This window comes from Pungitius pungitius, chromosome 16 (assembly GCF_949316345.1).
Source record: "Pungitius pungitius chromosome 16, fPunPun2.1, whole genome shotgun sequence".
NCBI lineage: Eukaryota > Metazoa > Chordata > Actinopteri > Perciformes > Gasterosteidae > Pungitius > Pungitius pungitius.
In genome coordinates, this window is record NC_084915.1 from 12994859 (window position 1) to 13009900 (window position 15042).

A 15042-nucleotide genomic window follows, 5' to 3' on the forward strand; every position below is an offset into this window, starting at 1 on the left:
CTGTAGGTGCGTACGGTGGGAGGGGAAAATACTATTAGAGTTATTGCACTGTGTGGCTCACAAGAGAACTTCTGGGAAGCCTTTTTGGAAATACACGCAAATGCGTCGTATTCGTATTCAAGCGAATATAAAACAAGGTCAGTCACAGACAATAGAGGCTTTTTTTTTTGTGTTGCTTTTCAACATATGGCATCAATGTGGACCACCGTTTCTGAGGCTCACGTGTGTAATGGTATACATTCCATAATCTCTGCCTGCGACCCTTGAAACACTCAGTTTGTGCCTCATCTCAAATCAGCGTCTGACTGTACGCGCGTACCCGTGTTTCTCATTTTATTCCAAAAAGCAAGCGAGAAGGAACCGCCACACTTCACCCGCTGACAGTTGGTATGACAACACGTGGAGCGCGGAGCAGCTGCTCGGGCTGAATGTGCCAGTGATTCCGTCCAGAGCGCCGTCACTCGTCAGTAATAAAACTACTGGTTTCCGATGGCGCCCCACGCTGTGCAACTCAAACCACTCCGTCTGTCCTGAAGCCTTCCGCTCCACCTGCCCCAGTTCAATGGAAGGATTGTTTCCTCCCAAATCGTGTTTTGAAGCGATTATTTAAAAAAAAAAAACACACACACAAAAAAAACAGGCCGCGGCTTCGTGACCTGCCGCTCGCTGCCACTCGAATGCATCCCATCCGCTGCGAGTCACGGGCCAGAATGACCTCGAACTCCATCACGGTCTTTACAGAATCCGTAAGAAACGTGCAGCACGAAGGCGGCAGGAGACGGGCGATTTTTTTTGGTCATGTTTTTCACGGCTCTGTCAAACAGGGTTTGTTTATCTGCTCTTACGTGGCGAGGGATTAGTCAAGTTTGCTTGGGGGGGGGCGGGGGGGCGTTTAACCTTGGGTTTCAACTTTCCACGGCCCACCCGCCCCCGGGGGGGGGTGGGGGGCCGGGCTGATTCTCAGTCGGCGTTAAAGAGGGGTTTCCTCTCGGGTAGCGAAACGCCAGTGTTTAGCCATCAGCCCCCTCGCCGCTGACTTTGATTAATCCTGCGCGGGCCGAGAAGCGAAAAGAAAAGATGGGGGGGGGGGAGGGGGGGGGTGCAGGCAGGACCATCTGGAAACCTTCAGAAACATGCCTGTCTTTCCACGCTCTCCAAAGGATTCTAGGAAAATCGTAAAAAATAGAGAGGTCCCCATTGAGCAGTTTTTTTTTTTTTGTTCCTCCTCTTGAGGCCCCGGTGGATGTGCAGCAAACAGAAAAGCACTCCCACTGAATCCCAGCCCCCCCCCAAAGTCTGACACCTCAAATGCCGAAATATGTATTGAAGCCTGTTGTGTCAATTGGCCCGTCATTGGTACCAATGTGCCCCTTGTCTATGAGAGACGCTGCTAATTGAAGTACCGTCGGGCCATTGAACAGAAAGCCATCTCAAAAACACGAGACGCGGTCCGATTGTGCACAGGAAGACGCCCCGAGGCAGTTATTCAGCTGGCAGTGGATCGGACTCCTTCTGGACTTTGTTATAGCGTTGTGTTTTCACTCCTAGAAGGAATGTTATCAGGATAAAATGTGTAAATCATGTAACATATATTTGGGAGTTTACCATAGAGCAAGAACACTGTGCAGACCGGTTCTGTCTCAACCGGTACCTCATTTCTTGCAGTGAGGAATGAAGGTCCCAAAAAAAAAAAAAAAAAAGATTCATATCTGGGCGATCTAGAAGATGGACATTTAGTCTTTTTATATACATACACACACAAAGTAGACAAAGTGCTGCCTGGTGTGTCAACAGGCGACACCGCGCAGCCCAAACACGGGGCTTTTAACTCTTTCTTTCGTTGGTTAATGTACACAATTCAAACGAGGAGAAACTCGGGCCATGAAAGCCGTCGGATGGGAAAGTGATGAATGTCTGGAGTGCAAACCCTTCAGGAGACGCGTAAAGAAAAGAAAAAGCGGTTCCTGTAATGGCTGTGCCACCCGCACACGCAGAGCTATTACAGATACAAGTGACTTTTATGTACTAGAAGAAGTTTAGGAGCCCCCGACCCCCCCCCCCCCCTCCCTCCCGACACTGGGCAGGGAATGTCGGACATGTCTCCTGTTACAGCTCAGCCTAAGCTGCCTTACCTCCGTACCAGAAGCTTCACATCGCATGCATCCCTGCTGCAGTTGGACAGCAACAAGGTTGTGTCTAAAAACGGACAAAGCTGTGTATCCGTGATGAAATAAATGAATAATGATGAACCGATAACAAAAAACAACTATGTGTAGTCCTTGTTCAGCACGAAGATGTTGACAGCTGGTCTGATATGGTGAAAGAGGATGTTAAATGAATGTTGAGATTACGCCTGTATGGCTATTCATATTGTAAGAGGTGTTGAATGGGGAGTATTATAGTTTTATAGAAAGTGGAGCGGGAGGAAAACTGCACCAATAATAAAGCAGGGAAATGCCTGGACTTTGTTTGCTTTTGATGTGCAGATGTGCATTTCAAATATGATATTCTTAATCGAATAACAAAATGGCAAAGAATACATGTTTTGGTTTTCAGATTTTGAGAGGCAACATATTTTGACAGCGGTTCAAGTCCAGACAAATGCAGCAGTAACCACAGAAACAACAGAAACAAACAAGGGGAAAAAAGAGAGAGATGCATACAGGAGAACTGAAGGGAAGAGGTGGGTTGAGAAAGAAGGTCTGTCGACAGAATCTTAAGTTGGAAAACGTATTTCAGCTTGCCAAATCCAACAAAAAACACACGCACGCACCCACTCCCACTGACACTGTTGGCACACCGATCAATGGACGCGTCCAGCGTGCCATGCAGCATTTTGTACAGAGTTCAGAATGAGCAATAAAGATTTCATACAAGTACCCAAAGAGGAATTAAATGACTATTTACTGTAGGTAGGACTCACAAAAGAACCCATTATGAAGGGCACACTTAAAGCTTCTTTTTTCTCTTTCTTCCCCTCAATAGAAAATGATCCACAATTCAAATACCTTCAATATGAAACGGGGAACGTTTAGAAATGAACAAAATGGAGCCTGCCAGGATCATTAATCTACCACCCACTCTTCAGCGAGACTGACACTGCCACAAACAGTGTGTCTTCTTTTATATTCTTGTCTCCTATTACCATTTCTCAGTCACATAGCTGATCTGCCCGGTCTTGCCTGCCTCCATCGTCTCGGGCTCCGAAGTGAAATCAAAGAGCAGCCCAGTGGGCGATTGCACAACAGCTGCGAATGCGCCACAAAAGGAGCAAACGTGCACTTAGGAGAGGGCAGGGTACGGCGCGGTTTGCACGAATGGGCGCTGGCGTGGCGCGGGCCAGAATGTGGGCCGCTGGCAACAAAGTGACACGTGTGTTTTTCGGGTGTGGGGGGTGGGGGGGGGGGGGGGCTGCTACATGCTTTGGCCATCTTCCAAAGTAGCTCCTGAGGACGACTTGCTTTAATCATCCCACTCTGAACTGGGTAACCATGGTTTGCTGCATTTTATTTTTTTTGCCCCCCTCTGGCTGCTTGCAGTCACAGATGAGCAGGACAGGGTGAGGGGGAGCGAGGTGACAGGTACCATCTAGTGCTTTCTTTTGCATGAACTCTATTGACACATAAAATATGATGTCAAAGCTCACTCCTCTGTTGTCATGGTGATCAACACCAGGAAATTTCCATCAACCTGGAAAAAAAATAGATGGGGCATAAGCACTTCATAAAGTGAAGTAATTAATTTCATGAAGCCAGTTTGACTTAACTGTAAGGTGGGGCTACATTTTTAGTTTTTTGTACTTTGTGTTACCATGTTATGGTCCTTTGTACTACTATTATTATTTTATTTCATCTTTAAGTGAAATATTGTTCATTTATTTCTTTGGGGTTCATAAAATTTGTTGCTTTTGTTAGTTATGATTCCGTTTAGAATCAAATAGACCATAAAGTAGGTTTTTTTGTGTGGTCGGGACACTTTGCCATTGAATTGAATGAAAATATGTCCAAACCTTAAATCAAGACTTACTTTTTTACTATTGCCAACTAGTCTAAATGGTACTTCATAACTATATTTGACAAATAACTGGTCTCTACACGACCTTCAGATGGAATCCAGGGGAAAGGTGTGAAAAAAATTAGAGCCCAAGTGTCGGATAATATGGTTTATATATGTCGATAATATGGTTTATATAGGTGCCACCGCGGTGATCCATCAACTCCAATCTGTTGACAGGAACCCAAATATGGGACACTAGAAGAAGCGAGAGAAGCTTGTTTGGAAGTTTTAGTGTGAAGGACGGACAAAAAAATAAAAAAAGTCACCTTAAGAAATGTATATATAAATTGCCCCCCCCCAAAAAGTTCATCCCTCTAAAAAAGGAGAGAAGCGGGAGGCCTCCACGCTCTCCTTTGCCCTTCCTCTCCAACAGCTGGCCCTCCTTTCTGAGGAAAGGCAGACTTTGCGACCTTGCACCAGATACAGAAGACGTTTTACCACAGCTCCATATTTGGCGCTCACAGCTACAGTAGTGGCCAGCTGCTGGGGGCTAAAGGTTCCTCCCCCCCCCCACCCCTCCACCCGCCGCTTTTCCCCAAAAGCCACAACGCACGAGGCCCGCCTGCAGGTGTGTGTGTCTGTTTCACTCGTGTACACAAAACACTCGCCCCTCTGTGTGTACTGAGGGCCGGGTTCACGGCGAGTGTACCTGTGGTTGAAGCATCCACAGTTAACACCTACACACACCCAAGAGGAAACGGGCCCCCGGTGCGCTCTGCTGACGCACACCCTACACAATCATCACAAAAGGGCTTAGTCACCTCAACAGCAGGGGGGGTGGGAGGGGGGGGGGGGGGGGGTGACGAGTACAGTTACAAAGTCTGCGGCCGAGCAGAGGAAGCAGCGTGATGGAGTAATGGGGGGGGGGGGGGGGGGGGGCTTAGGATGGGAGACAGCTGTTGCAACCGAACTGTAGTAAGACGCTTCTGAGCTTAAGCCGGTGGAACGGTAAGTATATGTCGCCCCCCCCCCCTGTGCTCAAAGGAGACACACAGGATTGCTCATGTAAATAGGAGGAGCTGGGATTTTGTTTGATGTGTGTGAACAATTGCTCGCAGTAAGCCGGCGCTTTTCACCGGACCTCCTAGAATCTGATAATTATTACTTAGTCAGCACAAGCAAGCTTTTATGACTCAAATTCATTATTTTCTCAGCCATAATTGTTGCCCCCGTGTGAAGAATTAAACAAGCAGCGCCTTGTCCTTTAGTTGTTTGTTGCGTGGTCAAAGCAGAATCCTGCCCAGTCATCAACAGTTGGGGGGGGGGGGGAAAGACCACCAGGACAGCTGAGCGCGGCCTGAAAGGGAATCTTTTATAGTGCTATTAAATGAAGCCTCAGATAAGTTGTGTCCCTGGAAGAGTTAACAAAGCTCTGCTCACAGCAATACCTCGTGTCACCTCCTGCTCACATCACTCAGCTTTTCAAGTGCAACAGCTGCTTCCGTCCACACACACACACACGCACACACACTCAGCGATATCCTCGCTCATTCACACCGAGGGCTTAACTGTCCCACATAACACAGACAGATTACTGGATATCCTGCAAAGTGAGATATGATTTGCTTTTCAATGACTTACTTGTATTTGGCAAAGACTTGATTGAGGGCCCCCCCCCCCCACACACACACACACACACACTTATCGCGTTGCATCAACGAGATTAAAGTGAATTAAGAGAGCGAGCGAAACGTAAAGATGCTCCGAGAAACGTTTCTTTATATTTTTAATCTTTCGCTACTCTCTCTGCATCTTTGATCGGGGCACTGACAGCAGTCGGCAGCTGCCTCCTCGTCACACCCACAATTCCATCCATGTAAAAAGCCAATAACTCATAGCATGCATAACATTTGTCAAAAAGCAATAACATTACTGACATTTTAGGGGGCCAATTTGTGTCATGAGTTAACCACCTAACATTACTTATCTTCTATGACAAGACATTTAGGTTGTTGGAATTCTAAACTACGCTCCTGCTGCTACGTGAGAAAACACATGAATGCACCTGAAAACCAAAAAGAATGTAGTGGGCCAAATATGCTTATAATTGAAACAAAAAGCCTCAGGCTTGAATTATAACAAATGTAAAATGAAATTTATAATTATCTATATGTATATTATAAATTTAAATATTTAGATGCCACAAAAAATAAGGCAAAAACAAGGGAGTGACAGGTAAAACCAGCATGCAGCCACCTTGTCTTGGCCATTTGGTGATATTCATCATTGATTAGTGTCACCACTTAACCGCGTTCAAAGCACTGGGTTCAAGTCCCCCCTCGGTCCTGCGCTGTGTATAAACACTGAAGCCGCTTCGTAACATCCCACCGACGGCTCAGCGATGCCAGGTGATGCTCACGGTGCTCACGGTGCTGTGGGCGTCCAGCCGCCCGTGACGTAAACTCCTCCCTCCACTGTGGAGGTTCCCAATGTGCCGGATGCTGCCCACTAATACAGAAAGGCTGCAAACGTAAACAAAAACAAAGTGGCAGCGTGGGTGAAGTTACTAAACATTATTGTGGATGAAACAGAGCTAAACAGAGCTTGACCCGTGACACGCTCCAGCTGTTGTGAGGTAAGACGGGATCATAACAATCAGCCTCATTTCAGATTGGGCCATTTTGGTGATGCGTGTTGTGCGTTTATGAAAGCCATGCAGAACAGAACACTTTGTGATCAAGGGTCCTGCAACTTGTTAAGAACCATTGTTTTGCTTCTAAAGGCTAAAAGTCAGGATCGATTCCTTACATCATTTTTCTCTTCGAGCTGCGTTTCTTTTGGACTACAAAACATCCTACTTTCTCCGGCAGAGCATAAATTGGATCCTGATTTTGCGGTCGAACCCGAACCAACAGTCAAGACCCGAGAGTCTGGCGCAATCAGACGGCCACCTCGGAGGGACGCCTGTCCAGACTCCGGGACTGCAGATCAGTTTGAAAAAGTGGGCATGACTAATGGCGCGGCGGTCTGTCAAGCTGCTCTCCAGTGGCCTGTAAATACAGAGCCCTTTGCAGATGTGAAAGGTCTGCCCCCCCCCCCCCCTCATGGCTGCTGCTGCTCACACGCACCACAACTAACATTCGGTTGCATCTCTAGAAATGAGTTTATCTTGACGCTGGCTAAAAAAAAAAAAAAAAAAAAACTCATTGGCTCTACTACGTTGACTAAATGGAGACATAGAAGGAGCGAAGGAAGTTGTTGTTTATCTAGTTCAAAGTGGTGCTTACCGTAATGCTTTCGCTTACGTAGGACTGATAGGACGAATTACTTTAAGAAAACAAAAAAGGGGCCGAGGGAATGTTTTGTTCTGTGCCTATTTGTGTTGGATCGTGTCCCCTGATACGTTAAATATAAATAAATGGAAATGTTCTTCCATTTGGAGGCTGAAGGTTTATTGATTCAAACCCGTCAGGTCAGAGTGTCGTCACGTGAGTCAATACTCTTTCTGCAGCCGTCTTCACCATGTATGAGGAGTAAAGCTGACCACGGGCCATTAAACTTCACCGGTCTACAGGTTCACGTGACACGCGATGAGCTGGTCACCAAAAAGATACAAGCAACTACAAAATACTTTTCTTTCCACAAGGGAAAGAGTCCAAGAAGCGAGCTTCATTTGAAACAAATAAACTTATAAACTCTTTGCAGCTGTGTCATCTGAGGGCAAACACAGTATTTGAAGCACCATATAATGTAATTTTTTATTGTAATGTCCAATTGATGAGTTTACTGCTCAGTAGAAGTCCAAAAATGTTCTGATACTGTATCACTTTCAGATGTTGTTCTGGTTTTCTGGCTCGATGGTCACGCCGTAGCGGCGGATCCCCGCCAACCAGCAGCGTCCTTTGTTCTTTCGAGGCCCGCGTCAACAAATGCCTTTGAATAGGGATTAGTCCATGCTCTGTGGCTGAAGCACACGCGATGCATTGTGCAGGCGAATGCAGCTTTCTGCAGCGGCCCGAAGGACATTTCCGCATATGGAATGTGAGCGAACAGAGGTCCAACCGTGGTATGTGTGACCAAGACCCAACACCTTGTGAAGTTGTCCAATTTGTGTCACTTCCACTTAGTTAAGCATCGGTTTCTTGAAAGGGTGCCGTGTGTGTTTGGCATCAGACGCGGGGGGGGGGGGGGGGAAGCGAAAACATACATGTAAAGGTGAGTGCACATGTGTCGCGCCGCGTGCGTATGTACGTGGGTATGTGTGTGTGTGTGTGTGTGTGTGTGTGGGGGGGGGGGGCCTGCGTGCGTGCGCGAAATTGTTGCCGGTGGGCCCCAGCATGACTGCTGAGGTTGGAGCAATCATATGTTCAGCTGTGATTTCCATCAACACATTCCTGGACGCTCACACACTCTCTCAGCGGAGCTGCGCTCAGCACACAACCCCCCCCCAAGGATGTGACCTGCAGCCTGCAGACACATGGCTGCCTCACAAGCGCTTATCACAACACAGCAGCCTGTAGGATAATGGGGGGGGGGGGGGGGGGCCTTAATCTGAAGCCACGTGGAGCCCCAGCAAACTTTGACTCGTGCCGCTCCTTCACACTGGCCTGGTAGAAAAGTAGGGGATGATATACTACACCGTTCTGCAGAGAGGCCGGACTGATTACAGGGTAGGGGGTCAGACCAACTGGACAACAAATGGTCCCTGGTCCTCTACGCCGGGGGTTGGGTGTGAGGCGGCAAGCGCTACTCTGGAAAAGGCAGCCATTTTTACAGAAAGGCCTCCAAGGATATATGATAATCTAGGCCAGGGGTCCCCAACCATTTTTGGCCTCAACAGAGCGTTTTCATGTTAGACATAATATTTTCTGCAGACCGGTCTTGGCGGTGCGGTGGATAAACACGGCGAAACAACTGCAATTGTACGAGGAGCTTGGTGACGCTTGTGAAACATGTCAAGAGGGACATGTGCACGTAGTTAGGAGGGGTTGGGGACCCCCCGATCTGGACCACCAGGAGCCAGGCACGCTGTGCGCTGGTATACACTCCGTCACCATGCTGAGGTTGGACAAGCACAAACAGTAAGACAGGGAGGAATGTCCTGTGGATCCAGAAAATCATTTTTTTTAAATCGCTCCACTGACGTTTCAAAAGCAGCTAAAAAAAAAAACAGCCCCAAGAAAAGGACACAGCATTAAAACAAATCTTAAGGCTGAAACATTGCTAACGAGAAATTTAAACGTTGCAGTCGGCAGAACATCCAACCATCTGGGCTGAATAACGGCACCGCAGAGGGCACCGGCCGGGCCGACGGGGTGCGTTCCTCTTCTGGTCGAGACGTGAGGGGGAAAAATCCCCGAAGCGGTCCAATCATTCAGCGTTATTGGCGGGCTGCGCGGCTGGCATGGAGCCAACATGTATGGCGCGCTTCAGAACGCACGGAGGGGTTCACTTGGGGTTTGGGGTTCAGCCCTGAACACGAGTTTCCCCCCCCCCCCCCCCCCCCCAGGTCGTCCCAGCCAAAAGCGATGTGCACAGCATGCTGAAAAGGTGATGCAAAGGGTTGCGCATATGTCTTGCTACACAAATATCGTTGGGTGGGCCGAGTAATGACCAGCTGTGGTGTGTAGTTTTCATGAATTGGGGGAGGGGGGCCTTTGTGATTCTTCGCCGCCACGTACTCTGTTACACGACACATTTCGCACTCATTGAGCTATAACTTTTTAATTCAAGGAATGTTTAGGCAACTCCTATTTAAATGGCACCCCGGGGCCCCGTGTCTGGCACGCCTTGTGTAATGAACGCACATCCACTGCATGTTCGAACCGCGTTGGGTACAGCTGAAATTTCTTTAGTGAATGACTAGTCACAAAAAAAGAACAGAAATGCAGAATTACGCCCTGCCCTGTTGAATCAAAACGAGGAGGAAAACATTGGTAAAAAAAAAAAAAAACGGACTCGAAGCGGTGACTGGTTGAGTGCAGGAGTCCGTCTGAGCTGCTGAGCTTGTGGTGGCCTGCGTTCGCCATGTGGTGGAGCTGAGTGATGGTTTCCCAACATCCGCCTTCACCAGAACAGACAGCGGGGCGGGCACAGCCACGCTCTCTCTCTCTCTCTCTCTCTCTGTGTCTCTCTATCACTGCGAGGTTTCAGGGCAACGCTCCCGTTTGATTTTCACTTTCTGTCCCCGGCAAGTCACTCAGTCGTTCGGTGGGGAAAGTCGATATATCCAATGACTGCATTTTCCTCCGATTGTTCCCTTTCGCGTTGACGAAGCAGGTGGAGGCCGTGGGAGCGCGCTTTGCACAACGCAGGCGGGGGGGGGGGGGGCGGGGGGGAGAAAGCCCACGATCCAGAGGCTGTAAACAGACCCGTTGCAGGAGGTGCCTTGGCAACGCCAGCGAGCAATAACTGCATTCATTCTAAAATGGGTGTGAAAGTCTCCTCTGCAACACAGCGGGCTCTCGTCTCTCGTCTTCCTCCTCTCCCTTACCGTCTTCCTCTCTTTTTTTTCCCCTCTCGCTGTAACCCTCTCTTGTTCTGTAACCGTAACGTCTTTGTCTGCTTCCTGTCATGCATTCCCTCGTTTTGAACCCCCCCCCTTCTTCCCCCCCACCCGCTGCCTTTATTCACACTATCTTCTTCGCTTTGCTCTCTCTGTCCATTTACATCTGCACCCCCCCCCTCCCCTCCCCCTCCCTCCCTTAAAAAAAAAAAGGCACACATACACAGATAACACTGCGGCTACATGCCGCTTCGGGCAACACACTGCAGCAGCCAGGCGTACACCGCTGCAGCCCTTTAACACAACGGTCACACGTGCTGACGACCTTTGGATGAGCAGCAGCACCTTGGTGGAGATGGAAGGATGCGTCCGCCCCTGCATCCGCGTGGAGCACAGGAGCCCATTTTCGCTCAAACAGGTGTTTTTAAAACCCGGCCTTTAATTAATAGCCAGAGAGAGAGGCCATTATTTTTTAGAATCCTTGTGTGCGTCCTGCCGAGTTCAGCCTTTCATTAACATACGACCGTCACGGCAACATGCGTGGGGTTTTTTCCGGATGTTTCCTTCTAGTGACGTGCCGTTTGTAGTTTCAGTGAAGCCCCCCCCCCCCCCCCTCCCTGCCTATGGACATACCACCCCTGCTTTGCCCCGTCTTGCCTTCTCCCGTGAAGCATGACAGAACTAGGCGTGCTGTTGTAGCACAATGGGACTTTTTTTTCTTCTTCTTTCTTCTTTTTTTTTCAGGCACATTCGCACACACGCACAAACAAAAACACCTCGGGGACAGACATCTGATGATCACGGCAGATGACAGCAGGACATACAGTGAGGCCATTGTTTGAATAACCAAGAGTGACTTAAGGACATGTCAGAGACATGCGAGGAGGAGCACACACACACACACACATTAGTGTGCAATGACGTGTCGGCCTCGGCGGTTTTCACATCAGTGAATATTTTGCAGCAGAGGGATATCGTGATCTAAATAATGTGTGCCGTAAGTGAAAACAGTGTCTAGTGTAGCGTGTAATTGCTCAGTCATGTTTTATCCATTACAGGCTACTGTATCCCGCAGCCCACTCGCTCTTTGTAATATTATATTCACTTTCGTATGGTCGCGATACGCGCACCTTTTGCCGGATAAGACGCTCGTATAGAGTTTCACGGGCCACCGGTCAAACGGTCATAAAGCCTTCGTTAAACACGCAGGCAGACGGGCGCTACCACCAGAGGTTCCCCACGACACAGCACAAATTAACCGTAAACCACAAAATCTTTCATTTAAATCGCCCTTAAACATGACTTAATGATGACCGTTTTAAGTTTTCATAAATGTCAGAGCCACATGTCTTGGGTTTAGATCTTCAGACCACTGAGCCTTTGAATGTAGCACGCTCATGAGTAAAATGAATACATCAGTGCGCTACAATTGTACAGCACACTGCATGTCATATATATATTACAGCTTTTTTATGTCTGTAAATAAAAAGAGGAGATTAAAAAACAAGATGGATCTTCTTTTTTGCACGATTGCTTGAAAGCAAACTTGGATGTTGGAAGCAGAGAGAATCACAATGGGCCCTTTCTTTATCTGCCAAGAGCTGCCACTCAGATAATTCAGCTCAGCTTAAGTCTGCTCACTGTAAACAATAACGCTAAAAAAAGGGATGAAGGGGGAGGTTGTATTATGCCTGCATGTGAAGGCCAGCTACACCCCCCGTCGAGGTGTGGGACGCCCGCGATAGTCATCGCGCGGTCAAGGTCGGCAACGACAACTCCAGCATCCCGTCGCGACGTTAGGCGCGAGGAACGTGCACCGACTCGGCTCAACGCCGCCGCCTCCTATGTGCACGACCTCGAAGTCATCGGCGCGGCCGGCGCGTTTTTCCCGCTTCCTGACACGTGCGGCGCCAGACGCCCCCCCCCCCGCGCAGGCCTTCGACCCGACAGCCTCGCTCTCTCCCTTGATTTCCCCCCCCCGCTGGCAGGAGTGAAGCCACGTCAATCGTATCCGCTGTGTGAGGTGTATGGCTGTGCTTTACATTATATTCATTCATTCATGCCGGCTCCATCCACTCAGACAACAAGCCACCCGCAGCAGTTCACACCCAAACTACCCGCACTGCTTGGAACAAACTCACCGCCCGACCAAATGGGAGCAGCTGTTATCAAAACTCGCATCGGTTACAGTACTTCAGAAAAAAAAAAAAAAAAAACTTTGCGTGCACACTCCTGCCGAATGAGCCCGTTAGATTCTATCACTCACTCTCGAGACACTTCCCCCCCTATGCCGTCATATTCTGCGGAGCCATCTTTTGCATTTGGCGGCCCTACGGCTTGTGCACTGCGCCGTCGTTATGTTGCATTTTCACATTGTCGAAATTGAGACACCACCGTGCGTTTGCATGCGAATTCCTGTTGCGCCGATTACTGGGCCACAGGCACATGTGTGGACAGTTGCTCTTCACGCATGTTACCGCTGTCACATGCCCCCTTTGCGCTGGCTCCTTTTCATCTCGCTTTTTTTATTTATTTTTTTGCGACAGACGAGACGTTAGAACATCAACAACGTGTGTGCCTCGTCACGCGTGGCCCCCGGGAGTCGGTACTACTTACTGGTTTGGACGTTAACGGTGCTGGTGGAGTTGTCCCTTCCCAGCCGGTTTTCCACCACGCATGTATAATTCCCAGAATCCTCCACTCTCGCTGAGGTGATCTGGACCCTGGAGTGTTTCCTGAGGGAGACAACACTTGCACAGCTGAGTCAGGGGAATCGGGGCAGGGAGGAAATGGCATGGACGCGCAACAAGTGGAGTCATGGGGGACAAAGAGGCAGACAGCAGGGCGCGCAGCAGCATGGCAACCGCTCTGTGCTTGGTAGGAACACATGATCGCTTTCTCTGGGGGGAAAATCTGAAGGGGGAAAGAAAAAGCTGCTTCCAATAAGAATGCTTAGCCCCAAGTGTTATCTAGTGTTCTCTAGTATGAAATCAGTTCTTGGTTTTAGTAAGAATGCTTTAGCATCTAGTGCTGCCCAATTGAGTTATTCTTCTGGTGGCTATTTTCTACAAACATATATTCCAGATATTCTCTTATATGCATGTGCTGTACTAAGAGAGCCCATTATGGCGGTGCCAGTTCCCCCAGTGGCCGACTGTAGAACTGCAATAAAATGAATTCTAAGCAACCTGCAACAAGGTTAAATTCTCTATGTTCAAAATGATTAAAGAGCAAAAGGCTTATTTATTTGTGTGATTTTCTTTTGAAACAAATGGGCCCCATCTTTGAGGCTTGAATATAGTTATTTTTAATACATCCATGAACAGTCCAGTTTTCCACCTTATTAAATCCCTGAAATGTTTAGCTGCAACATGTTCGAATACTGCCTCAGTCTCTTTGCATCTCACATGGTTCGGTTTACAGGACACTGGTGACTTGGTACTCACAGCTTGGTCTGTATTCGGAGTTTCTTGCTTTTCTTCAGCTCGTTGCCGTCTTTGAACCATCTGTAGGTGGAGTTTGATGGGTTCCCTTTGGCCTCACACTTAACCATGAGCTTGCTTCCGTCATCCACTATTATTGGATTCTTCATTGGTTTCAACTTTGGAGCCGTATCTAAAGAGAGAGAGAGAGATACAAGTCAACGTTATTAACCACTGTAGACACAGACTTGATTATAGTTTGGTTTGCACAGCTCTTTTTGGCTTGTGTGTGTTGATGTTTCAGGAAAAACAGCGAGACAAAGAAGGACAGAGCGGGGGGAGCCAATCATCATCTCTAAGGACTTAGCCAAAAACTCTCGTGACCACCAGATGTTGTCACTAGAGACATTATCAACCCGGCCTCAGACTAATAAACAGGCTGAATTTCACCCCCTCTTTGCTGCTTTAAAAACACCTGAAGCAATATTTAGCAAACATCCACTGGCTCATGAGGAACATTTGTAACCGCAAACTGAATCGCAATTAAATGAAAGTGGTAAGCACAGAAAGCCAATAAAACATTGAATCTATGATAACTAGTGGCTTGATGGGAAGATCAAATTAAAACACCTTTTATTATAACTCTTTATAATAGTGTTTAATGTTCAGTAACGTTACAACTTTAATTTACTCGTGAGCTTGGTCATTACTTATACTGTACTTGCATGTTTCATTGTATGTGTTCCACAACGAGAGAAACAAAAAAAAAACGATCTTTGTTCAAGCACACACACACACACACACACACACACACACACACACACACACACACGCAACACACACACCAACAATTGCCAGCTGACAGCTGCACACATGTTTAGGAGAAGACTCATCCAGGGTGGGAGCGAGAGAGAAGGAGTGAACAAGGGTCAAACCAAGGGCTGGCCAAGATGCCCCCCACCCCCCCCCCCCCGCCCCACACCTTACACACAAAGTCTTTATGTGCAACATCCACAATTACATGCGTACGCTAAACTAAGCAGTCCTACAAAGTGCAGCTGCTTGCTGTGCATCACTGAAAGGATCACAGATAACGGCGACAAACAAAGCACGACAAGC

The 15042-nt window shown here is 48.1% G+C and overlaps 1 protein-coding gene across 5 annotated transcripts in view; it reads right to left on the minus strand.

Annotated features, from left to right (window-relative positions):
* The window catches only part of nrg2a (neuregulin 2a), a 53108-nt gene that overhangs the window by 14572 nt on the left and 23494 nt on the right, over window positions 1-15042 (minus strand). For all 5 annotated transcript variants that reach the window (XM_037467583.2, XM_037467581.2, XM_037467582.2 and 2 more), the window contains exons 2-3: window positions 13948-14116; window positions 13118-13236 (exon numbers count right to left, since the gene is read on the minus strand). In XM_037467583.2, the coding sequence (XP_037323480.2) occupies window positions 13118-13236; window positions 13948-14116 (288 nt within the window). The remainder of the gene's footprint in view (window positions 1-13117; window positions 13237-13947; window positions 14117-15042) is intronic.